At 40.9% G+C, this 27,494-nt stretch overlaps 1 protein-coding gene and 1 long non-coding RNA gene across 3 annotated transcripts in view; one reads left to right on the top strand and one right to left on the bottom strand.

Moving 5' to 3' along the window:
* The window catches only part of LOC108898231 (guanine nucleotide exchange factor VAV3), an 80,970-nt gene that overhangs the window by 10,791 nt on the left and 42,685 nt on the right, over nt 1-27,494 (bottom strand). Inside the window, 15 exon segments of the mRNA XM_018698144.2 lie at nt 774-903; nt 1,548-1,635; nt 3,704-3,820; nt 4,042-4,076; nt 4,760-4,825; nt 6,769-6,899; nt 9,244-9,262; nt 10,316-10,338; nt 12,344-12,435; nt 13,988-14,089; nt 18,542-18,651; nt 22,543-22,675; nt 23,226-23,311; nt 23,404-23,490; nt 24,214-24,282. Coding sequence (XP_018553660.2) covers nt 774-903; nt 1,548-1,635; nt 3,704-3,820; nt 4,042-4,076; nt 4,760-4,825; nt 6,769-6,899; nt 9,244-9,262; nt 10,316-10,338; nt 12,344-12,435; nt 13,988-14,089; nt 18,542-18,651; nt 22,543-22,675; nt 23,226-23,311; nt 23,404-23,490; nt 24,214-24,282 — 1,288 coding nt within the window.
* On the top strand, nt 12,442-14,834 carry LOC127139227 (uncharacterized). Of its 2 annotated transcripts, XR_007809252.1 has the most exons (4): nt 12,442-12,875; nt 13,158-13,224; nt 13,615-13,696; nt 13,993-14,834. It is a non-coding gene; the product is annotated as an uncharacterized LOC127139227 (long non-coding RNA). The 2 variants fall into 2 exon arrangements; XR_007809253.1 differs by lacking the exon at nt 13,158-13,224.

Here is a 27,494-nt window from a genome sequence, read left to right as displayed (position 1 = left end):
CGTTACAGGTTTCAAACAAAAACCGTTGAGTGAAAGATCAGCAACGTAGGTCAATCACACAGCACTGAAGCTGATTAGTGATGAATATTGTGTCAGAAGTCTGAGGTCCACGATTAGTCGATCAACAGAAGTCTAACGGAACTATTCTGGTAATCAGTTAATCATTTGAGATCTGCTGATTTTCTCTGTAACAGTTAACGAAACATCTCTGGGTTTGAAACAGTTGGTGAAATCACTTAATCAATAAATAAATATATATCTGATTATTTGATAATGAAAATAAAAATGAATTGCAGCCTTGTTGTGGCCAAATGATAATAATGGGACTTTGTCTTAAATGGGTATTGTCTGAAGTCTGTTGTTTATGTTTCTGTATTGGGACCCGCTCATTAAAACATGGCTCCACAGCGCTTCTAGTGGTCAGAAACTCTGCAGGGGACCTTTAATCTGCCACAAGTCTCCTAACCTGAGAAACTAACCTAATCCGAGAAGTGTTACAAGAACCAACCAAGGGACAAAAAGAATCATTCTAACTGATTGTTGCAGGAGGAAGAAGCTGTCATGAAGGACATAAGAACATCAGAATATCAAAATGGTTGTAAAAGTCTTTCATTTGAAGAAATGGATGATGTTAGCGGGCACGCATTTAGAAAACACTTGTCAATCATTTTCACATCGCCAGCATTTGCATTCTCATTTGCAACAGGATAAAAGTGTTTGTTGTCTTAGTGCTCGATCGTTTCTATTCTTAGAAATTCTTCAGGTTTACTCACTGTTTCCTCCCGACCGGTTGAGGCGGTGCATGGCAGCGTTCTCTGGTTCTCGGTAAGGAAACTGCAGCGTGGTGTCCAGACTCCGAAAACCTTCTCTCAGGGAGTGGTGCTTGTAATACTCGATCAGCTCCTGGACACACACACAAACACACATCACGTCACATTTAACTTGAGAATCAGTTTGTAAAATAAAACATGACATGTTTATAAATATGTTTTCAGCTCTTGTGACAAATGTGTGAATGGTACAGATGTTACAGATGTCACTGTCACAACATGAAGAGTCTGAATCTTATCATTATCATAGTGCCTTGCTTTCTGTAAAAAACACTGTCTGAAGCTATTTCAAAATAAATCACCTGGAGCATTATAACATTTTGTGGAAGCTTCCTATAGCTCTGAGTTAATACAGAGTTCAGAGCTTTTCATCAGAGTCTATAAAATGCATTTGAAAATAAATGTAATAAAAATACTGTTTTGACACCTGCTGCTATTCATATATTACACTCAAAAACATGTTTGTAGCTAATCTGAGATAGAGAAAATACAGTCCTGGCATAAATGAGACTGGTGAACCTTTCCAATATGCACTGGACTTATCTATAATGCTGACGCCCTCAGGCCAGTATAAACACATCTCTCTAATCATGGCTATTTTTGTGCACACGGCTGAAATAAAATTCAGGTTCTGACACTTCATTAAGCGAACACGATGATTTATTTATGAATTGCAGTGGTGGAATTTGAAAACTAAAACAGGCTGAAAAGACTCACTAATATGCTCCTGAACTTCTTGTTCTCTGCGATGTAGAAGCAGCCCTCCTTGGTCAGGATCTTTATGTGCTTCACGTCGTTGTTGTACCTGTGAGACATTGAATAAGTTATGAGTGTAATTTCCCTCCCTGATCACCGCCATCGATCGGTGGACGGCCCCTGGCCCCTGTGGAGAGCACGGCAGGCTGTGTAATGCATAGGGCCCCAAAGGTTTGTGACGTGAATGATGGGTGCCCCCCACACCCGGCCCCCACACCAGTGTTTGTATTAACAGGTTGGCTTGTGGAGGTCTGGGGCTGGATGAGTGAAAGCTGTGGTCAGAGGCTGCACAAATCTAGTATGTCCTTTTTATTTTTATTTTTTTTAATAAAAAAGCGACCTGAGGATAATTAGACGTGGTTGACCCAAACAGAGAGAGAGAACAAACAGGGGACAGCATGATGCACCTCCAATTACTGAGAAGATACATTCAAAAAGAGCTGGAATACATGTCATTAAACTTTTCACTTCAAAGCTCTCACTCTCCCTCTGCAGGCTCTACCCAACCCACTTATAATGAATACGATTCGGACACCAAGCCTGAGTCTGGTCCTGGGTCAGGTCTTGGTTATTAGGAGAAGAGCAGGACTTGTGGAGGAACCCTGTCTCCTACAAATTATTTTTGCAGGAGAAAAATATGTTTTCATGGAAACATAATCGTGACTGGAGCACATTATGGAAACTGCTCATTTACATATTTAATAAGTTGTAAATATGTTGATCAGTACAGCACAGTCTCCACAGCTTTATGAAACAGTTTTCTGGTTCTGTTTAGACTCTCACAGCTCCTGGTTCAGGTTCAAGGAAAGATCCTGGTCTGGTTTAATACAGAAAAAGTTCACAGTGACAAATTTAAATATTTATTCCAGAAACTTATTTCTAGATTTTAAAATTTAGAGAGTGTGAGCTTTAAAGATTAAAGAGTCAGATCTGTGTGTGGCCAGAGCCGCCCAGGAAGCTGGCTCCAGTTTGAGGATACATGACGTTAAAGCACCACAGCTCCGTTTGTTTAGATCTGTGGTCTCTTGGCTATTTGGACACAATCATCAAAACTCCTCTGCCTGCTCTGCTGAGAGAAACAGCCAATGTGCTAGAGGGCATTTCCATTTGTGAGTAATACTTTTTAAATGTTGTTCCCACAGCTACAGAGACTTCTCTTTCTACTCAGCGTCTCTCTTTCATGGGGAGGTTTTAATAACCCTGAACAGTCTTACAGTCGTCCTCTGCTCTGCTCAGAGCTCCACGTCTGTGTGTATGCAAGCAATTAAGACTTCGGCACAGAGGGAACTTGAAGGTACTGAAAGCAGTTCTTTCTGAGAGGAAAAAAGGATGCTAAAAAAAGTTAAATGAAGTTTAAAGGAGCGTTTCCATTGCTCACAGGAGCTTGTTCGCTCCCTATGGAGGGAAAGTGTTCCAGCTCAGAGCCTCCACAAAAAGACTGGTGTCTTTTCACCACCTGCATTTACGCTGACACCGTTTCATTTATCTTGAGCACTGAGATACGTTACAAACACTGGTAGGTCACCAACACCCCGAGGTTCTGAAATATGCTTTGTTAATTCCTCATTACTGAAATTACAATGGCTGTATGCCTCTAATTATAAACTGCTGAGATAGTTTCTGTGGGTTCTGAGGTCAGACCTTAATGAACGCACACATCTTCACTGAGAATCCACTCTGTGATTAGAGTCTGGTTTGGTCAGTTTCACACACATCACTGTGGTTAGCCACAGGCTCAGCCTCAGAGGAAAAGCACATCATTCTGCACAAGAACTATAAATGGGTCAGTCAGACTGAGCAGTGTGTGTGGGAGTTACATCTGGTCAGTACTGTGGTTTGGATGAAACACCTGATGAATCCAGGAGACAGAAAAATTGTCATGTAAAGGAGGGAGAGCTGAACATGAAGACATGGATTCATTTTCACATCCAAAATGTCTGTTTTTGTTTTAACTGCAGAATTACATTTTGATCATTTCATTTACATTAACTAAAGGTTGTCATTATGTATGAGCACACATGAGTTATTTTCATCATCAAGTCATTTTACTCCATGTTGATGGAGGTTTGTTGTAAGCAGAGGCAACATGTGGATTCCAGGATAAAACAGAGACTTACTTTATGCTGATGGCGTACTCTGTGTACTCTCTGCTGCGATGGCGTACCAGGTAAGTGCTGTTGACCCTGTTGATGAGCTCTGCCTCCGCCTGGAGCCTCTCCATGGGCCCCGCAAACCTTCGACCCAGTAGACAAAGAGAAACATTAAAGAAGAAAGGAGAAGAGAAGAGAAAGGAACCTGAGCACCTGAAAACTCATGACTGAACATGACTGTAGTGACTGTCTGTCTTCACACTGCTGATATAAAATCCATGTGATAGATACTTCCAGGTTAGAGTACAGCTACGTATTTTAAAGGACAAATCATTTTGTTGGAGGAGGCAGTGTGGTGAATGTACCAGGGTTGAGAGGAGTAATCGACCGGCTTCGGCACCTGGAACAAACAGTAAAAGCGAACGTGTGAGATTGTTTATGTCATTTGTTATTTTCAAGTTATTATCACCAATCTACCATCTGTGTGACTTGTGTACACCACTGCAGTAAAACACTGTTCTTGGCGCCAGTTCTGCAATGCAAGCTGATGTTTTGCTCTTCTATAGAACAGGTGCTTTTAAAGCCTCAATAAAGCAGCTAACTACTCTTCTTATCTGATCTTATATCTGTACAGCACTGTAGACGTGGTGATTACAGTCTGTTTTCTATTGGACACCTCATATTCCTGAAGCAGCTGGACAGAGTCTGAATTTCATTTTATCAAATGGAACATGACAAGCCAGAGGTGGGGAGAGGCTATATAAAGGAGCAGAGGAGAAATGCACCAGTTCTCTTCTGCATTGTGTTCCTTGTTCCTCATAAGATATGCTTTTGTTCCTTGCTTCTTATTGATAAAGTGAATTTGAGTGTGAACCAGCTTTATCTCACAAGATCAGCCGAGTTCCTTGTGCTGGCAACATAAAAACCCACAGGCAGTTTTTTTTTTTTCTCCTGCCAGGTAAGATGATCAGAAATCCCCAACCACTTCTACGTCACCAAACTGCTTGTAAATACATGTAGCCCAGTACTAGCTGCTACTACAGGTGCTAATGTAGCAAAGGCGTAGAAGGAAAAGCTGCTTACACATGGGCAGGGCTTCACGGCATCGCTTGGAAAGAAGCCAACCTCTTTCGTCGACAGGATTTTGCCCTGAAACCACAGAGAGATAATTGCGTTATGTGCATCTGGCTGACTCTGTCTCCATAATTCAGGAACAATTAGCTTGCAACACAGAGCAGTGCAAATTTACAGCCCTAGTTAACCATTGTTGAAATAATGGCTGGCAGGAAGAGAGAAAGAGGATGAGTTCCTTATTCCTCCCATGGTGATGACTCTTTAAGCTCAGCGCATTGATTTATCAACACTGGGCAGACTCAGTCCATATAAATAGGGGTTTTCTGGAGGCCATAGTGTAGTAATCTCTCTCTGACTGAGGCTGTGGGTTGATGATGCTGTTTTTGTTGTGTGGACTGACAAAATATTTGATTTATCTGGGACAATAAGTCAGTCATGGATTCAACAGCTGGAAAGAAATAATGGCTCAGAAATGACTGAGAGTTTTGTGCATCCTAACAGTTTGTGCTCAGAGGTGACTTGGTTATAAAGGTGTTTTAACATCCATGTAAAATTATTGTTTCTGGTTTGTAATTAATAATGTTGAGGGGGAATAAACACAGCCTGACACTGCATTGGAATTTCATTTCAACTATTTGCTTTACTGGTGTTACAGCTCCTAAATGCTGCTGAGTATTATTATTCTTATTATTATTATTATTATTTAAATATTTTGAAAGTTTGTTATTTTCTGCACCTGCACAGCTCAGAACTGGAAACTACATGTAACCTGCAATCTCTACATCAGCTCCAGACAGTGACCCCTTAATATAGGACTCAGGACCTGAGTCTGATCAAGTCTGCTCCATATGAGTTATACAGACGAGCAGAGCATAAGGAAGTATGAATAAATGATAAAAATAAATTCACATAAATAGAAATACACTGAAAAGCAGAGTGGACGCTTTCAGTAGATTATGTTTCCTTCTGCTCAGACCAGCTCATGGGCAGAGGATCACACTGTAAGGGTTCTTGGAGTTAATTAGGAGATCAGAGATGCCTTTGATGTCTCACACTGAGAACAAGTGTTATATCACAGGAAACAGTGAACGAGGGATGGGGAGTAGTGTTTCCAGACACGATCTCAGAGACATGAGTCTATTTGAAGCCCACGTTGGTGGTTCTGTGGTGGTCAGCCATCACGTCATTGCTGCCTCAGAGCTGGGGGAGAGCTGAGCTTTCTGCTGCATCCTTGCTAAAAGTGTGATAATGATTATAGCCTCGAACATTGACAGAGTGAACAGATGGCTGCTGCTGAATGAAATGAAATTACAGTGATCGATTCTATTTGTCACGCACCCCCAGAACAGAAATGATTATGGTCTGCTGGCTACAAAGGAGATGGATATTGAATGTTTGCTGAGTGTGGGGCTGGAGCTGCCTCCGGTTAAGCTTTTACACTGGGTTAATTGAATTTTTTATCTATTTTATCTGTTCTGTATTAAGTATTGTGAGATTTGTTGGTTTCCTCATTACATATCTGTTTACAACACAACAGAGGTTCGTGCCAATGCAGTGCCCTTTTCAGGCCTCTGGTAAAAATCTTATTATAACTATTATGATGACTTTCATCCTCTCACATGCACAGTTAGAGACTATTACACAACAATGCATCATTTTTTAAGAATTATTATTGGCTGCATTAAACAAACATTTCCAGTGTGTGGGAGTTTTACTTTTCCTTATAACAAGTGGTGAGCTGTGTAGAGCAGTCTGTGGGTGTATACAGGTTATTAAGACGTTCATATTCACATGCAGCTTGTTAGTGAGAACTGTTCAAATCACAACCTACTACTGGAAGTCAAAGATATAATGTCCAACTCAGTTACAGTATAAAGACAAAGATATCATTGTAACCCTGTTCTAGAGCAGGAGGTCAGGATGAGATGGATTGACAGTGGAGGAGAGCTTTAAATACAGCAGGCCTATTTGTTTGTCCCATAAAATATGTGATGAAGAGATAGTGTGTGACCTCTGACCTGCCACCACGGGCTGTGAAGGTCAGCGCAGATTAATTCGATGATGTCACCCGTCTGGATGCTGAGCGCTGGTCCAGCAGTGGGGCTCGGTACGCCGAAGTAGTTCCTGATCACCAGCATCTTGGGCAGACCTACAAGAAGGAAGGACAGGGTTAGAGCCTGCTAATAATTTGGAATTTAGATTAATCAAATGTTGTTTAAGTGGTGCTGACAATTATATGTGTGGTGGATTATTGTTTACATGTGTTTAAAAAATCCAGATTATGATCAACATTTCAACCAAAGTGTTCCTCTGCTCCTCCTCCTGTATTCAGCCATGAATCCCTGCCTGCATGTGTGTGTGTGTGTGTGTGAGTGTGTATGATTTCAGGTTTAAGAGAGCATGTTTGTCATTCTAAAGATACATCTTCGCTCTACTCAACTATTCATGGCCCCATTACAGGCGATAATGAGAGGGAGTATACATGTGTATACACACCTGTCACCTGTGTGCTGCCCTTGCAAATCAGTTGGACCCATTATTCATTATCATATCACAGATAACCAGCTGAGCACTCTGGTTATCAGACTCATAGATAAAAGATAAGTAGGAGTCAGTTTCAGTATGGACACTGTGTTTACTGCTGCACAATGTGTTCAGGCCTCATGAGGGGAACTTATGAGCAAAATTCAATCAATGTAATTTGATGAAAACTGGTCTTAATCACATTTAGAATAAAGAATTACAGTGAAATCATTCTGTCCTTTTTCAGTGTCTGGTAATGGTTTTGTCTTTGGAGACACAGAGTAAAACATCATTGTTTTCTTGACTTCACTCACAGTATTCATACAAGGACTAATGGAAACCTGCTGCTCCACAAGTAATCTATTACATAGAACTAAGAGTTTGCACTGGCACTGAAGGAGTCCATCAGCACTATTTGATTTTCACCATCCCATTATTCACCAAGAAATCACTGAAACTGAATTATAATACATCTGTTGTGAAGCACCCACCCATGTCAAACAGAATCCCAGGTTCATATCTCTCATGAACAACACAATGAAAAGAACTGTGCATATCTGTCTGTGCGCTGTGTGGTGATAGTGTTGTGCAGGAACACACTGAGAGAAAAAGAAATTCAAGCGGGAGCAAGAAGAAAAGGGTGAAGCTAAAGGCAAATAATAGAGAAGTCAACAACACTGTATTGAAGGCTAATACATCTATATCTGCCCTGCTTTTCTTTCAGGGTCTGTTCCAGCACTGTAGCACTGAGGCAGCCTGACATGTGCTGGCTCGCCTGAATAGGACTTCTAAAGACACAGGGCCGTGGAGAATTGAGTCTTGGGAGCATGAATTGCATTCTTATCCACACAAGGACGAGCCACGTGTTAGCACACCTCTGAAAGAAGACAGAGGGAGCAGCGTCGAAATATTATGAAACGCCAGGAGCTGGGGCAATCAAATGCCTATTGATTTTAATGCGTCTTCAGTCAGAAATGATTTTCTGCAGCATAATGGATGGAGGGGTGGAAAAATGAGTGTTGAAGCCAGGTTTATGAGAGATTAAAGGCCCTTGGTTTAGTGTAGCCACGCACACACACACACAAACAGCTGGAGAGGATGCTGCATGTTAGTCATGTTCTCTTGGAGAAAGACTGAGAGACAGAAGTGCAAGAGCTACATTTACTGCATTTACTTACTCAACTTACACTGTTTACACAAATCTTTCATAGTCATAGATCAAGTCTCAGCTGCAACAATAAAGCCAGTTAATAGGTACGAGGTACGCCTTCCTCTGAGCAAGAATACCTCTGATACCAGGAAAAAAAAAAGACCTCACGACAGCAATTCATGCAAAACTGCTGCTAATCCTGACAAACAACCTGATACAGGAAAGTGTAACACTTTTCCTAGTTGTTCTTGTTCATATCAGGCACATGTGGGGAAAGATTCATTAGTATGTGCACAGTCAAAGATGACACTACATCTAAACTCGCACAGTTACCAGAGATGGATCTGACAAAATGTCAAGTAAGAGAAAATGAATCTCACTGTTGCTTTTCTCTGTTTCTTATTTTTACTAAATGATCATCTTTGAGTTTAGGTCGAACAAAACAAGCAAAATGTGGAGGCGTCATCTTCAACTCTTTTAATGTGTGAGGAGCATTCTGCACTATTTTCTAAGACTGTTAGTTGTGTTACTTAAAACTGTTAGTTAAAGGTGAGATAGTTTATTTTTAAGACAGTTTTAGTCAGTTAGACAGTTGTGTTCTGGGACGGTGTTCTGGATCTACGAAAAAATGGCAAGTTCACAATCACCACATTTAGTCCTTTTTCGCAGGGAAAGTTTTTTTTGTGACACAGACCTACAGTACAGTGAGAGAAAAGAAGCAACAGAGGAGCAGGAGCAGGAGGAGGAGGAGGAGGAGGAGAGGGCATGGTGTGTAAGGTGTGATGATATCTGGTGAACTGTTGTGTTGAGATTGTCTCACCTGGATCTCGATCTTTGCCCTGAAAAAATACATGAGAAAGTTATACTCAGACACACAGTCAGACACATGTGCACATATAGCAGCAAACGCAACTCTGTGCCATGGAGAAAGTGCACGCTCCCTCTACTCATAACCTACTAAATGAATTATTAACTTGTTGCAGTGAGGTGAATAAATTCAAACACACAACCTGATGCTGTGGATATAGTGTACCACACCCCCACTGTTATCTCCCATATGCAGTGAGCCCTGCACTGACAACACATAACATATTAAAACTCATATCACATGCACTGATACTGCAGGCAAACTGCTGCATGTCCCACTGCAGCATTACTAGTTCAAAGTTGTGGAGAGCAGAGAAACTGCTGCGATTCTTCTTTTTCTTTTAATTTGCATACGCATATTTTTGATAATGAAATTTTATTCTTTAATAATGTTAAAATAAAATGACAGGATTTAGTGCTTCTGAAAGGTTTTTCAAACCTGGTGAGGTGAGGATGGAAAACAGCAGGTAGCCAATGGGACATTCTGCAGTATTTCCACACAAAACCGCACAAATACTTGCACCAATAACAGCAACAACACAACACAAGGTATCAGAAGCAGCTGGTTGACAAGTTTCTGCTGTTTTAAAAAAGTTTGGACTTTGCATTTTGAGTTTCTGTTCAGCACCTTTGTGCACAAAACCACTTTTCATTTGTTACAATACAGCACCTGACACCAGGAATAAAACTGTGGGCAAAACCACAGCAGGGACACATTTTACCCCATTTTTTTTGTTTTTGCTTAATATTTATTTATATCTGTACATGGTGCAGTTTCAGTCTAGTTTGGAGTTTGATGATTGTGTAGCAGCAACAACAGAAACAACAATCTGCAGTCTCATTTCTGGCATCAGGTGGGCTGCAGCAAGTAAAGTCAATTGGAGTCTCCTTGGCAAATATCTGCAGGAGAGAGTAGTTTTCAAAGTGCACCAAAGCTTTGGAGAAGAGGCGAAGAGACACAGACAGATCGTAAAGACAGCAACACACACACACACACACACACACACACACACACTGCAGCTCACCTGAGTTCTGACGGAGCCGGGATCTGAAAGAAGTTTGAGAACAGGCATAGTGAATGACGGGTTAGTGGGTGCACGCAAACACTTGCACACACTCATCGGTACAAGGCAACAGTCCCTCATTAGTGAAGAAGGTGGATGTTCATGTCTGACCGCAGTTCACTTTGTTTTGCTGCGCTGCCACTACCTGACAGCAGGGATAGAGGAGGTAACGAGGCGAGGGGGGGGGGGCAGACCTGAGGTTTTTGCTCCACCAGTTTCTTTCATTGGCTCCCTGAGGGATGGGTTACACCCCCTAGACACACAAAGACACAAACCTAGGCATACACACACACACACACACACACTCCTGTACCTGTGCAAACAGAACAATTACGTAAACACATGCATACCTGCAATCACACACACGCATGCACACACACACACACACACACACACACCCCTCTCAGCAGGCCTGTTGTTCCTCAAGTGAACTTTGACCTGATACACAAACACGCAGCCAGGGAGCTGATAACAGAGACAAATACAGGTAAACAACGGCTTATCTCTGACACACACACACACACACACACACACACACACACACACACACATAAACCTATATTGTGGTGCTGTGATTGTGTTTGTGCAGCTCTGCTGGTGTATCGACAGAATCACTGAAAACATGTTGGTGACTTTCTGAGCTTTAATGTGACTAAAGTTCAATGTTGAGGTCAAATGGATGTCAGGAGAAAAGTTCACTGAGGAAGTAAAACTGTTGTTATTATAACAGGCAACATTAAAATGTTGCCTATTATAACAACAGACATTTATAAGTTTTCTCTCCAAGTAAAGTTTCAGACTTCTTAAAATACTTGCACTTAAGTTTGTTACTTAAGTATTCACCCCTCACCCCTGCACATTTCCCTGCTCCTGCAGAGGGTGAACACTGTGTGGAGTAATGAGAGGAGGAATTCAAACCGACATCCCGGTCTTCACAGCTCTGTGCTCTCCTGCTGCCGGTGTCGCCCAAATCTACTCAGGTACACACTGTGCCCAGGTGGGCCTGGCAGTGGTGTTATTGCCTCTGCGACCTGATAGCACCATGACAGATGCCAGGTCCAACAGGAGCTGGCAGCTTGCCACAGGGAATACAAACACACACACACAACTGTGACACACAGTGTTACGGGTATAGTGTGTACAGGTTGTAACAGTAAAACTTGCACGCCTGCTTGGTTTTAAAAACATTGTGAGTGTTAGTGCTACACAAGCATGAACTTTCACATAGAAGAACTTCAGCAAACAAAAAGTGTGAATTTAGCTTTCTCACCTCTTCACATTCTCTCTCTCTCTCTCACTCACACACATGCAGAGGACATGCTAAGCTGGTTTCTGAAAACCCCCCTTTTCATTCCACATGTCTGAAGTCTTCTCTCCATTTCTTTCAGAGCTGTCAGTGCACAGGGAGCTGAGTGACTGATACACAACAGGGGCATAATAAAAAAGTCAGTAGTTTCTTAAAACTCCTCAGTAAAACTACTATTAAGCTTGTGGGATCCGTGCAGAGTGACTTTGCCTTTAAGGTGACTCTGAAGTGTCAAAACCACCCAGGGAAGCGAAGGAGCTTTTGAATAAATATCTGCGATGATGATCGAATGCTTGGGTGACCTTGGTCTGGAGAAATAAGAACACGTTTACAGTTCTAAACCCCCTGATTCCCACAGTCCCACTTCCTTTTTTCCACCTCCCCCTTTTCACAATGTCACTGTGTAGCTTTTCTAAGTCACAGCGCAACAAATCTCCCTCACACCCATAATTAGTCACATGGGACACTCATAAATCAGGTTTTATGCACCATTATGTGTCATCTGTCATTATGCTCACGCTGCTATAAAAGTGCAGTAGTTTTCATACAATTAGATTTAATGTCTCTCTGTGACAACCTATGAAGTGCAGGTTTGTTGCAGACTGGATGAATCTGCGCAGTGAAGTGATAGACTGTCAGATCTAAACCAGGTTATATTTCTGTGCACAGCAGAGGTGTGTTACCTGTTTTTCCACAGCAGCCAAAGCGGCCCAGGCATTCTTTATGGGCACCTAAACCACACTTGGAGCACAGGTAGCCCTGGTTAAAGACGCCTCTGTAGACAGAGAACAAGAAAATTCATCACATAGACAGAAGCAGCAAATCACCAATGCAGATAACAACAGAATGACTGTGAGGTTTATAGAAACATTTGGTTGAAAGCTGCATGTTGAGGTTTAGTGTTGGCACATCAGCAGTGTAGAAACCTAAAGAACAAAGTCCTTGTTTTAGTTTGTACAGACAGTGCTCATGAATGTGGTGACTTCTACTTGCGTCATCATGATGTTGACATTTGTGCTTTAGAGTGAAATGTCCTGACGACGACTGAATGGATTGTTTCTACAGACATTCTTGTCCCCCTCTGGATCAGCTGTAATACCCCAGATGATCCTTTAACATTTCATCTGTGGTCGTAAACTCATTCAAATCCAGGATGATCCACCATAGCCAACTCAACTTTCTACCAAAGCTAAACAGGTGTGGTGCAGTTCGCAGGTGAGGAGTGAACTGATGTTCATTCAAACTAGTTTGACTTTCAGTTATTCACCATCTATCTAATAAGTGCTGAAGAGAGAACAGCGAGATTCTTAGTGTAGAAGATTGCACACACACGCACACACACACACACAGTTTACATAACCATCTCAGAGGCCCTTATTAAAATGAAATGAAAGTAAAGTCTGCTTTGCTCTGCTCCTCTGCTAATTGTCTGTTTAACCTCTCTGAGAAATCTAGCCAGGAGTTAACATGCCGGTTTATTATTGTTTTTTTCTCCAGTTCAGAACCACAGAGTGCATGTTGCATTAAGGGAGCAAAGTCAGAAACAAGTGGAGAAGTGAACCTGGTAAATGTTTCCAACACGTCAAAGTCTTAATGCACATTCATAACTCATAACAGCAGTATAGTACACAAGACAGAGCAGAATCATAACTTTCTAATATCTTATATATCTGAAAATCACAGAGTAAATTATAAACTCATGATTTATGGAGCCATTTGATATCTACACTGGTTAGATAAGAGGTTGAATTTCTGTTCTTGAGTTAATCAGAGCAGCAGGAGAATGACCATAATCAAACAGTCCAGATGAACAAAGGATGTTTAAAGAAGAACCTGAAAAATAATAAGGAAAATAGCAGCATCCTCAATGAAAAGCTGCACTTCAGAAGCTGCTTTATTCTTGTTTTTCTCTGAAAATGCTGCTAACTCAGTGCCTGTCTCTGTATATTCACAGAGCAATAATCTTGTCCGCTTCCCCCGTCCATCGCCTTGAAGAAGTGCTGAAGTGTGACAGACATTTTTCTTCACTGTCCTCGGTAGGTGAAGCCACTCAGTCGTTCCCGCTGTGACAGAGACCGTGAGGCACAGTCCTCTGGGTGCTGATACCATTCAGAAAATTCAAAAGAAACTTTGTGTAACTAAGGCACGTGTGCAGAGGAGGAGAGGAGTGAAGGGAAAGTGACGAATAGATTGTTAGGGTACACTGGAGGGGAAAAGGAGGAGTGGAGGACTTTCAAAGGAGTCCACGTCCTGTCCTCAGTCTTTATGTCTATCAGCCTTGAAGAGATTTTCTAATGTGTATGTGTGTGTGTGTGTGTGTATCTTACCTCAGCAGCATGTGGCAGGAGTTGCAGGAGGTGATTCTGTCAAAGGTGTGCATACGAAACTCATGGAAGTTGTTGCTGGCATTCTCAGGACGAATGTTGGATCTAAACAAGACGACAAACATGAGATCATTTCACCATCCAAACAAATAAACATGGAAGTACTGCAGAGAAAAAACACCACAGAACCAAACTGTTGGGAATATTTTAGTGTTTGAAGAGCAAACTGTGCACACATTACCTCTGAACATTTTCCAAAACAAAGAGAAACTTTTTGGAATGACTTTCTACCTCTAAAGATCCTAAAAATCAACAATCAGCAACCCAAAACTTGGTAGTCCATCACCCTAAACCACTTTTAAGTTACACTGTCATCACATGCTAATGTAGTTGAATTTCCAGAAAATTCTCCTGTTTGTAAATTAAAAGTGCTCTGACATCCAGGATGTGAGAGCACGCTGCCAAAAGGTTTAACATCTGAAAGTCTGAAAATCAAATCCAAAAGATGAATAATACACCAACATTTCAACATTTCAAAAGGATAATGCAAATCTGCTTGCATTTAAAATGCTCTGTCAGCTAAACTTCAAATGTCCTTGAACGCACCACAGAGTTTTCAGAATAATGTCTCTTCATACCTGCATCACCATGTGACAGAAATAAACAGGAGCTTGTGGTAAGAAATGAGAATGAAATGAAGCTGTAAAAAAAAACAGCATTTAAAGCTCATGTAAGCATTGAAGGGTCAACAGTAACATTCAAAGTTATAGCAAGCAGAGTTTAACACTGTTGCTGGTTGTACTATAAGTTAAAGTGTCCAAGTTAATGAATAAAAATGAATTTGTCTTTGTTTCCTGCTTTGTTTCAGTTGTTAAACAGCTTTGCCCTTTGATTAAAAAAACGTCCATTTCAAAGCAAAAAGAGAAAATAATGTTCACTTATAATTGCAGCAACAAACTCTTTCACAGCTGCAGCAACATTTCACTGATACAGAGCTTTGAAGTTGAGAGAATTGCAAGTAGACAGACGAGGTCTGCTTGAAATGAACACCAGAGGTGTTTGTGGCCCCCCGGGACATGAATGCATACTGGTGTGTGTGTGTGCGTGTGTGTGTGTAAGAAAGAAAAAGAAAGGATTTGCCCAAGTTTGCCTGCAGCACAACGGCCTGTTTATTTCAAATTTAAGAGGTCTTCCTTTGTCTTCAGCGCTGCAGTAGTGAGCCATGATGACACTGTTACATAAGCTTTTTGCTTAATATGCACAGGTGCTTCTTCTGAGAACTCCAATAATTAGTCAAAGTGAAGGGCTACACCTTGTTCTCAGGTAAATGGGACAAACAAATCCAAGAACCTCAGTGCTGTCCTCTCCTCTGTGCCGAGGTCATTCGATATATCTGCTTTTAGGAAGAAGAAGGGTCCACTGTTACCGTAAAATGAAAATAGTCACAATGAAAGACACTGGATATCTGCCTTCTTCTCTATGGACCAAAGAGGGAATTAAAAACTCAGACATACAATGTGACTAAATTAATCTGATATTCAGCTTGATGCTGTTTAAGCAACAGTTTGTCTGGAGTTTAAATTCTTTTTTGTCTGTGTGCAGAGCAGTGTGTCTACCTGGGCCTCCTGGCTGCTGAATCTTAGTCGAGCAGCAAACAGTGGGTGGTTTGGAAATAAAGGCTGCATCTGAGAAAACAACTGTTCCCAGATCAGCTATTAGGTAGCGCTGTGGGAGCATGTGATTATCTAGCAACACCTCTCTGTTCTCACAGGTTGTTAATTCAGCCCCGAACGATAATCAACCAAAGCCCCTGTTTTCTCAGCCTCACATCACACCAGGCTTCATCCTCCTAATCCTCTTCTTCACTTCCTGTGAGAGCCTGCTGCTTCTCTTTGTAGCCTGAAAATGTTTCACAGATTTTTCTCTTTTCATTTCTGCATTTTCACTGTAACTGTACCGGATCGAGAGCCCCACTGCTCTTTTTTTAGGATATTTCTGGGGCTTTTATGCCTTTATTGACAGGACAGTGAAGAAAAGACAGGAAACAGGGAGAGAGAGTGCGGGAATGACACCCAGTAAAGGTCCAGTCGGACTGGGAGTCAAACCAGGGAGCAGCTGTTCAGAGCACTGAGGCCCATGTGGTACACACCCAAACCATTCAGCTATCAGGTCACCCGACCCTGTGGTTCTTTACTAACTGTTGCTGCTGTTCTAACAATAACCTCATCTAATAACACATATCTCAGCTCAGGCTAAAGGAGACCCTGGAGGACTGGAGGATTCTGGTCTCTGTCTGAGGTGTTGCAAGAAATTTTGTGCTGAAGGTTCAGTGACTTAAACAGAAAAACTAAGACTGATCATGGGCGGAATTTTATAAAAAATAATCGTCTGATTACTCTCGTCCACATCTGACACAGTGAAATGATCAGTTCTGCAGAAATCACTATATGTTCAGTGATATTGATTATTGTTGTTTCTGGATTTCAGAATGTCTGCACCGTCTGAGGTCTGAACAGATTTCAGTCTCTTTTCTCAACTGTGTGAAGCTTCATGTGAAGTTTTCCAACTTTAGTTCTGTCACAGTTTTTAGTGAAGACAAAGGTGGAGAATTGTCTCATGCTGGAAAGCCTGATTGGTCTTCATAAAACTTCTGCTGAACGTTTCTTTCCATCAGTAAAAATCAAAAAAGTTATCACTTTTGTATTAAAAAAACTGTAATAATTTGTTGCAATCCTACAACATACAATAAAAGAGACTACTTATTGACTAGTTATTGTTGTAACTCCTCTTGGTGCAAGCAGCTGGAAATAACTTCTACCAGCACCTCTCTGTGCTGACTGCCTAACATCACCAGTAACATGAACAGATGGTGATGATGGAGCTGCAGCTGATTCACTGTCTGTGGCTGAACCAACACTGCTTCATTAATCAGCAGGATAACTATTAGAATATTAGTTAACCATGTCAGATACAAATATTCAATAATTCTGAAGTGCTGCTAACAAGCTGTGTTCACAAGAGCTTTTGTCTCAGCTGCGTTTTTTACATGATAGTTTGTTTCTTGGAGACAAACTATTTTGGGTGTTGACATTAAAGGGCTCCCTCAGCATTTAAAAAGCCGTGTCAGAATTGAAGCAGCAGAAACCAAGAAACCCCAACTTTTAGTCCCTCGTATGGGTCGAGCTCTAAAAATACTACATCCTTCATTTCCCACGATGCAACTTAACAGCATATTTTATTAGGCTCTGATGTGCCTGGTTAATGCAGATAACTTTCAGACTCCACACCTTCAGTCTGTAATGAAGGCATACTGTTTTACACAGAGTCAGACAGACATTTGCCTCTCTGCATAAACAGTGTAGAAATGACTGAGGCCACTTCAGAGTCATTTGGGTGTTAATGAGGTGCTGAAATAATAGGTATATGCTTGATGATGAATATATGATATTTAATTTCTCAAAAATAGTTTGAGCACCGATTAAAAAAAATGTTTTACTCTTATCTTGATCACATGGTTCATTTGTAATTCAGTCTTTAATCAGACACCCAACCTGAGTAACTGATGTGAAATGTGCAGGGATTATGGCAGTGTACAGAGCAGGCAACACAACAGTCACTTTGCTGTGGACATTTGGACACATTTACTGTGTTTAACTCAGTTGTGTTATATTTCTATAGCTTTTGTCAAAGACGTTAGCTCAGCAAACACTGTCTGTTAGCAGAGGAAGGAGGTCTGGTTTGTCACACAAGTGTGTGTGTGAGGGTCCCCTTCATTCCAAACCAGCCTCAGTCAGCTGCACACATTGTACAAAGGTGTGGTTGTTACATTAATGAACATTTTGAAGTTTTAGCAGCAGCACTCAGTATGTGTGTGTGTGTGTGTGTGTGTGTGTGTGTGTGTGTGTGTGTGTGTGTGTGTGTGTGTGTGTGTGCACTCCTTCTCGATGAATAAAGTGATTTTAATTTCACTGAAGTGCAGCTTTATTTCATGATTTGAAATGAAGGAGTCTGCACTCAGTTAAACTTCAGTGTGTACTGTGTGCCCCCGCTCTGAAAGGCAGTGTGGTTGGTTCTGTATCTGAGTGATGATTAGTGAGTTATTCTTGGCTTGACAACTGAAATCCTATAGTTCCATTTGTCAGTCTTGGCACTAGTTTGTCAGTCACTTTAGGTGGATTTGGATCCAGTTCAGGATGAGGACTGGTTGATTCACTTTAACTACACACACCTGATGTTTAGAATACATTTTACCTGTTGTGTTCTCTGGGTATAAAGTACTATGTGTTTCTAAAATACTGGACAGTCCTGAATCCAGCCAAGTTCATTTTTTTCACTTTGTTAAAGTTAGGGCAAATCTCTTTATCTGCTCATCTTTCACAGTCTGTCATCTGTCACTGTGCCATGTGTCGTAAATCATCAGGTGGCCTAGCCTGAAGAACAGGACGGGCCGTTTGTTACGTTTTGATGCTGTGACCAAAAAAAGAAAGAGAGAGCGAGAGACACACTCTTATCACACCGTCATGCATGAACAGACATGCACAGAGGACACACACTCACATAGCCATGCCAAACTGCTCCAGCCACTTCTTTTTCAACTCTTTGGTCTTGAAGAAGAATTCAAAGCCGCTCTGGCCCTGGTTGTGAGTGAGGTAGAATCCGTAGGACCACTGCAACAGGAAAGAAAAACACACACATTAGAGACAGAAAATACAGCAACAACAGAGAATAAATAAAGTGAGTGAAAGACAAATGGAGCAGGAGGTAGCAGGAGCTGAGCGAGACAGGATGCAGAGAGACAGATGGAGACAAAGAAATGCAAAATGAAAGAGGGACGCCTGGGGGAGAGTAAACACAAAGGCTGAAGGGTTGGAGGGTGGCAGAACTGACAGACAGAGACAAAACAGGGAGGAAGAGTATGAAGGAGAGGAGGAAACGAGCGTGAGGAAACTGTGCCATATAACTGCTGGGCATCAGACAGCCTGCACAGACCAGAGGAGTGAGTGGGCCTGTAATCAGCCACCACCACCCACTTCAAAGGATAAATATTAGTCCATTAGCCTCTGTGTCAACACATGCCTCTGTCTGTTTTTTTCAGCAGCATCACTAAACAGATGCTTGTGAGATGCACTTTTTATGGCTCCTAGTTGTGATTTTGAACTTTTAGCAGTCAGCTCTGAAGGCTAAAAACAAGCCAGGCTCAGAGTGCTGTCAGGGAAGCGCAGCGGCTCATCTCCTCTATTGAAAGAAAAGAGAATAGGAAGGCAGCGCTCTACAGAGGCATTCCCAGTGGACACACAGGCTTGCGCTTAGCAAAGATATCGTCAAGCTACCAATTTGTTCAGAGAAGGAAGAGGTGTTTGTCTGCATTTCTGTCAGTTTAAGTCTTTTTTGCCCGAGTTATCTCTACAATTTAAAAGGATCACAAATCCAGACTGATAATGTCACATAGTTCTTTGCTGATCTTCATAAAAATACTAATTATCTGGCCTTTGCTCATGCCTTTCACTGAGTGACTGAGTCAACTTCAGAATCTGGAATAAGTGATTTTTTTTGCCACTTTGGGGAAAATAGAAACAATCTGTAAACACGGCACTGACATATTATCACCTTATTAATTAACGATGACGAACTATCCTCATCTAACCGACACTAAGTCGACATTACTAGTCAGTATGTGCTGTGATTCTGGAAAAGCTAAGGATAATATTCTCTCTCTTTTAGCTCTTATACTTTTGGTCTGTTATAGTAATTGGCTTTTCAACTGTTAAATGCTTCACATGATAACTGGTGTCCTACCTGACCAGTCTGCTGGTCTTGTTCATCACACAGTAATTTCATAAAAATGTAGATTATAGCATCTCGGAACAAACAGTGAAACAGGTGAAGCTTTCAAACGTCACTCACAGCTTCAGCATGAAGAGTGACAGCAGTCAGGTAAAAGTCTCCTCCTGCTGCCTGCGTGTGTTTTCCCTCCTGATGACTTGAATGTAAATGTGATCATTTTTGGTTTTTATTGCTGCTTACTTCAGACAGATACCGCCACCTTTGGCATTTCCATAATAAATCTGTCATCAAACAAACTGCATCATATCCATCATGTGAGAGGAGAGTGACACTGAAGCAGCTGAAAAAATAACCACATGAGCCCATATGGGTCTGAGCAGACTAATGTCTGCTATTTACAACATCATTATTACCCAAATCATTGTTTCCTGGCACGCCTTAGATATCATTCCTCATTATGATTGGCAATATTTTTCACCACTTGGCACTTAGTATTCACTCTGTGTGTGTCTGTGTGTGTATGTGTGTGTTCCAGCCCAAAACAAGGTTTAATGATAACACCATCTGGGAGGAGGCAGACTGTTCTACTCTGCCACTGTTTCAGGACAATGCTGGTAAATGAACAAGACAACGTAAAACATGTGCTCGAACAAACATGGACCTAATTATTTAAGACTGTTTTCTGTTGTTTGCTTCTTCTATTTGATTTTAGCAGCATATTAGAGGATGCAGAGTACAGACGGCAGTGGTGGAGGAGGAGGGTGTAAAGGTTGGTGCGGATGTTTATAAAACACTGTCAAGAAGCAAGTGAACTCAGTTTTACTCCATTTTATGAACCTGCGTTTATGATAAATTGTTATGGCTGCCCATTATGCTGAAGTAGCGCTGTTAATTGGTTTGTCAGGAGTCCAACATGGTCTCTGAGCCTTGCTGACTCAGTCATAAAGAGGCAATAATGAACGCAACAGTGCAAGACTTCCCTCCATTATAGCTGATTGGATGTTATTATATGAGATGCTTATTTTGTTCTTTTTATTTCACAGCAAGTTAATAAATTAGTTCTGTTACCATTTATCCTATACATTATTTATTCTACTGTTTCATGACTCTAACATGCTGTAAATGATAACAGTACTCACTACATCACTCTGCTCCTATTAGGATGGACTCCACACCACACACAGCCCTGGGTGAAACTAAATGTCATTAGAAGCTGTTTTAGCTATTAAAATAAAGTCACTGCAGATCACAGCTTAAAGTGGGTTATTGCTTTTTCATAATGGTGATAACAGACCATAAAATTAAAAGCTAAATGTTGAAGACATATTTTCTCTGTCAGTGAGTGAATTGGATTCAAAATGACTCCACCAGATCAGAGCATCTGTGTTTTAGCTAAAAACAATAAAATTAGAATGTGTGAATCACACGTTCCTCCCAGCTGCGACACCTCTGAACTCAGATGTGTTAAAGGAGCAGTGTGTAGCATTTAGCGGCATCTAGTGGTGAGAATGCTAATTACCTGTCCCCTAAACTCTACCTCATTTCCTGCAAGTTTATTATTATTAATCATTATATAATCACACAAGCACAGTCACCATATGGGAAATACTGTATATTTACATTTATATTTATATTTACATTTATATTGACAGGCTGTGGCATTGATGTAAAGATGCAAACAGCCCCTGTATAGAGCCACTGTTTGGTTCAGTTTGTCCGTTCAGGGCTACTGTACAAATATGGCAGACTCCATAGAAGAGGACCCTCTCTATGTAGATATAAAGTGCTCATTCTAAGCAAACAAAAACACAATGATGATTAGTTTTAGGTGATTATACACTAATGAAAACATGCATACATTTTATATTATATTCCATTTCTGACAATAGATCCCCATGAATGTTACACACTGGACCTTTAACTGGAGAAATAAACCATTTGGCTGTCAAGATTATCTTCAGTGGATTAAAGTTCACGGCTCATGTTTTCATTGTTGAAAGCTTTCACTTCTGTCCTCTGTGCTAATGTGAGTAATAAACTGTTCGTGGACTGAGAGTCAGTTCTGTTTTTCTTGGAGTTGAGCTCGGTTTAATTGAAGTTAATGTTTCTGAGGTAAAATCATCATCACTGTGGAGCTTATTACTCTCCTGCAACATTCACAGAGAGATGAGCTGCTGCCAAAAAACAGAAGTGACTGAAAGATGTGCCAGTGTCTTTTCTCAGGTGACGGCCATATCTGAAACTTGACAAACTTGAACTATGGCAGGTACATGTTGGGGGAGAGTGAGAGGATCCAAACCTGGATATTCTACTGAACTATTAATTTTCCATGACTTTCCATGATGGACTCTGAAGACTTCCATGACTCAGCACTGGATGAACTTGTTTCTGTGATGTGACACATTTGCAAATATATTTCTTAAACATGACATATATTTACTGCCTGACTTTTTCTTCCTGCAAAACACCTCTCAAGTTTCTATGAAACACCAAGAGAATATACTGACTGTGTGTGCTAGTAAAAATGTAAACAGTAGACCCCTCTTACACTGACCTCATCTGACCTGAACCAGTGACCATAACTGACAATGGTGCTAGTTCCAAGTCCCTGCTAATGTGCTCGGCTAAATATAATGTCTGTGAGGAGTCTTAGTTACCCAGGAAACAGACATCTTTAATGTTACACCTGTGCTTTTAAGTTGAGGTGTCTGCAGTAGAAAAGCCCTCTGTAAATCTGAAACAATCAGTAACCACATCTGTGTGTGTGTGCAGACCTTTCGGTTCTCCTTGTCCGACGTGGGGTTGTTGGTGACCTTAAATAGGTGCAGGTCAATCACCTCTTTCATCTCGTAGTTGTCTCCCCGCCGCTTACAAACGATGACTGCAGCGTCGAACAGGAAGATGTGTCTGTGGTTCAAACAACGAAACGTCAGTTACTCTGGCAATCGCTGTGTCACTTAGATTACTGGAGGAGCATCCTCCTACACTTACAGCTACAATATGTATCATTTCTGACAGAGCTATAAAACTGATTTATTTTACATTATGAGCCAGTGTTTGTCAGGGAGTCTGTGTGGTCACAACTAAAAACCCCTGTTACCTAAAATCAGACTTAACAAGGTTTTGAACATTGTGTGTCAGAAAAGTCTTCTCCTCTTGTTCTCCTGTTGAGCGTGAGGAAAATAATTAAACTCCATGTAACTGTTGTTTTAAGATACAGTAGACATAGCTTCAGAAAAGATGAACTCGTACCTGATACAGTTTTTGAAAGAGTTTAACCTACTGATGAGATTAAAAAGTGACATACACCATGTACTGACCATGTATCACTTCTTAATCTTGAAGTGATACACACTCTGGTAGTTTTCCAGCCACAGCACCTGATTCAAGTCACACTGCAGCCAGTCAGTCAGTCCTGAGTTATTTAGTCAACCAGCCAGCCAACCTGACGTCTCACCTGTCCTGTTTGGCTCGTTTGTCAACCGAGGCCACCCGTACCTCCCCGTCACCTTTGGGTCTCCCATAGTTACTCAGAGGCTGATTCTACAGAAAAAGACAAGTGATCAGACAGGAATAAAAGCCTAACTTTTTTTTTTTTTTTTTGATATTTGAGATCAGCTCATCATGAAGCTCACCAGGTTCTCGATGGATCTCTGATACTGATCTATTTCTCTCAGTGTCTCATTGTCTCGCTTCACTTCGTTAACGTACTGAGCCAAGTCCTGGAAACACATCAGGAAACAAAGTCTTTCTTTTTTGTTTTATTCAGATAAGCACATATTTACATTCAGAAGATTTGAACTGCCACATATTATTCTGTTTATTTGTTTGTTCCTACAGTTTCTCCCACATTTTCCTTTTACATGCTGAGGTTTACGTTTGTTTTGTTCAGTTTATTATTATAATTTAAAAGGGCCTATTGCTGATGTGGGCTCCCAGACTCCAACTGTATACGACAGGACTCTCAGCTTTCAACTGAACAGCTGTTAAGTGTTATTTATAAATGCTGCATTCAGCAGAATATTCATTTATTTATGCATAGTCCAACGTTGTGAACATTTAGTGACTTATAACGTCTTTCCTGACAGATCTTAATCACGGTAATGTTCATAACAGGCTGAGAGAATAAACAGAGGGAAAACAACACAAATGTTAATGATGCCGGATGTTGCTGTTAATAACAAACTGCACATAAATGAAATGATTATTTCATGTAACAAGAAGCCAAAAGTCATAATGTTTGCCCTGTGATGGACCTTTGCTGGGAAACATTCCAGTCCTCAATGATCCTGAGGAGGGAAATGTGGAAATAAAATGACCTGAATAAAGTTCTGATCCCAGTTTCCCCATGCAACAAGACATTATTTCACTTTTCAACTGATCCAGTTTTATTGGGAAAATGTGTTGGGATGAGGTTACACACTGTTGCTTAAAGTGAAATGTACCTTCATGGCGTCCAGTGCCATCCGCAGGTTGCTCTTGTCAGTGGCATCGTGAGTGTGTTTCACCAGCTCCTATTGGGCAGAAACAAATCACACATCAGTTTTCTATGGCACCGCCTCTTTCATACTGTGGAGTCAAACTGAGCTGCTCTAAAACGAAAAAGACCAGGAGTGCGGTCGAATAGTCTTTCTCTGTGTGGCTGTGGGCGTGGCTCTCTCTCCCTCCTGCTGGAGGACCTCACCTGCACACCTGTTCACCATTTCCTCATCAGCTCCACAGTATTTAAACTTGTTTTCTCTCTACTCACTGCTACATCATTCTGTGAGTCTGTGTAGTAGATACACTCTGATGTCCTGGTGGTTTTTGCTCTTGCACTTTGATTCCTTGAGCTTCAGGTCCCTGTTTTTATTTCTCTTCACACCAGTCAGACTCCAGTCAATGCCTCAGACCATGTCTTTGGAACCCAGCTTCTCCCCCATCAGCACATTTACATCTTTTGCATTAAAAAAAAGTTTTTTCAGCTCAGACTTTCAGTCTGTAGTCTGCTTATAGCTCCACGATTTTTCACTGATTACAACAATTACATTTTATTGACCAGCGTATTTGTGACTTGGCAAATACAGTATGTAAATGAACAACACATCCTCATGACATTAATAGGAAACACAATCCAGTTGACTTTATGTTTTGTACAAGACATTCTTACTGTTGCAAATGAGTTGTACAAAAATGTCATTTCTAGGGGACGGGGGGGAAAAAAAAAACACAAAATCAAAAGGTTCAACATCACCGAACCTGTAGCTGCATTGTTTTCAAAGGGTAGTGACAGTATGAAAACATGGACAGAGGACTATCTGTCAATCATAATCCAACAACAGCAACATAAAAAAAAAAAAATCATGAACATTGTTATCCTGCTCCAACATACACAACATCCACATCCCACATATGAAAACATAACACTGAGGCTCTAGATATGAAATGAAAAAAGAAATGTCCTGAGCTAAATCTGATAGAGTGTGTGTGTGTGTGTGTGTGTGTGTGTGTGTGTGTGTGTGTATCTGAAATTGCTTGCCAATGCCTGGCTACAGCGTAAACAAGACATCTAGACCTGAGCAGTGGAGGATAAGGAAGGATGCCATGCATGTCCCTCATACAGGTCCATACAAACGGCTGCCACACACACACACACACACACACACACACACACACACACACACTGAGCCGCTATATATATATATATAATATATGTCTGCTTGGCACTGCTCAAATCCCTGGTGTCAGTCAAGCTCAACCTGGGCATTATTATCACTAGCAAGACGACAGAGTCCTATTTTTCAAGCCTTCTCCCCACACATCCACAGAGATGCAGAGGAAGGGAGTGGTCGCGCTGATAGCAGGGACCATACATGATGGACTCGTTGAGGGAAACGTGTTGCTGTGGGTTCAAGGGCGAAGATGGATGATGAGCGGCAGCGAGGAAGAAAGAAAGAGAAAGATTGATGGCAAAAAAAAGACAGACAGAAAGAGACAGTGAGAGAGAGGAACTCAGGGAGCGAGAGGAAGTGACAAGACATTAGTTGTACAGATTCTGGCTGTCACCATGTGGGAGAGTAACCCAGCCGGTGCTTTATTCGGCACAGCTCGCTATTACCAGGCTGTGCCACAGGGAACTCGGCCCATGTTGACACAACAGAATCACTTTGTTCCTGCAGTTTTTTTTCTTTTGGTGGGACATTTGTGTTGCATGCAGGCATGAGGGGGTGGGATCAGAGGGTTTCAGAGAGCCTCATTTAAGACTGTGTATGGAAAATAGCTCATTTCTGTCTGAACACAAGTGAAACTACAAAACTACATTCATAATGTTCTATTGAACCTGCTGTGGACAAACCCTCCATTCATCACAGATAAAACAATGCAGAACATACTCTGCTATAAATATCTATGGAAGCAGAGACAATCCAAGTTAATTAGATTTTATGAGCAACTGAAACCCGACTGTAAGAACTGAACCTCTACCCAGTCCTCAGTGTTGAACTTTAAATACCACTGAACTTAAAACCATCCAGTGTCTGAATGTCTGGTTTGAATCCCACTCTTTTGAATCTAAAAAGGTTCTTAGATACAAAAATGACTTGAACGAGTTTTTTTTTTTTTTTTTGTCTCAAACTGTGAATCCAACAAAAGAAATATTTATAATCACATATTTGAAATAGCGGGGAAATCATATATATATCATATATATATATATATATATATATATATATATATATATATATATATATATAATCATATACATTCTGACAGATGGTCCTCAGAGTAAAAATATTCTAAAACTATCAACATTTCAAATTTGATAGTTTTAGAATATTTATTCAAATTTAACAGATGTTCAGTTTCTTTTAAGGTTTTGTTTTGTTGTTTTGCTTCCATATGAATCATCCTGCACATCACAGCAAACCCAATACAATAAGTACAATAAACACACACACACTTTCCACCTGTGTGACTGATCCTGTGGGATGAGTGTGTGTGTGTGTATCAGACTACAATAATCAGCCATGCTTACACACATACAGTGTGTACTGACACACATCATTCACTCTGAGGAAATATATATTAGTTAAATTAGATAAATTTGTCCTATTTTACAGCATTAGTTATACAAGGATATATTTTAAAATCTAAATCATGTAAACAGAAATATGAAACATATTTATCATGTGGATCATTATAACATCTGAACAGAGACACGAGTAACTTCTCCCTGCCTTTGGCCTCAGTGCAGCTCCACATTCACATCTTCACCTCCTCAAAAAATATTTCACCTCTCTGTCTGTCTTCAGCTGTTTGTCTCCTTCTCTTTCAGTCCTCACCTCACTCTATTTTCTCTCTCCTCCTCTTTGATTGTCTCGATCAGATGACAATTATGTGCAGGTCATTTCAGAGCGACAGTCAGACAGAAATAGATGAGAGGAGTCTGAAGTACAAAGGCAGAGAGAGGAGTGAAACGTGGACTACAGCGCCTCTGGTGGAGGTCTGGGGTAATGACAGGGACCCCTCAGCTCATAAAGGAGGAGCAATGATGGAGTCTTTAATGAACCAATCACTCCCTGATGAGGCTCTGTCACCTCAGATATATGGTGACAGATCAGTAGAGATGTTTACACAGCTGCTTCTGCACAGTGGTAGAAGAAATAATAAGATCTTTACTTAACTACTTATCTGTTGGGTGGTTTCATCTATAACATGCATTATATTTTATAATTGATTTAATGTTTTA

Source organism: Lates calcarifer, linkage group LG24 (genome assembly GCF_001640805.2).
Source record: "Lates calcarifer isolate ASB-BC8 linkage group LG24, TLL_Latcal_v3, whole genome shotgun sequence".
Lineage (NCBI taxonomy): Eukaryota > Metazoa > Chordata > Actinopteri > Centropomidae > Lates > Lates calcarifer.
This window is presented reverse-complemented; position numbering and strand designations above follow the sequence as displayed.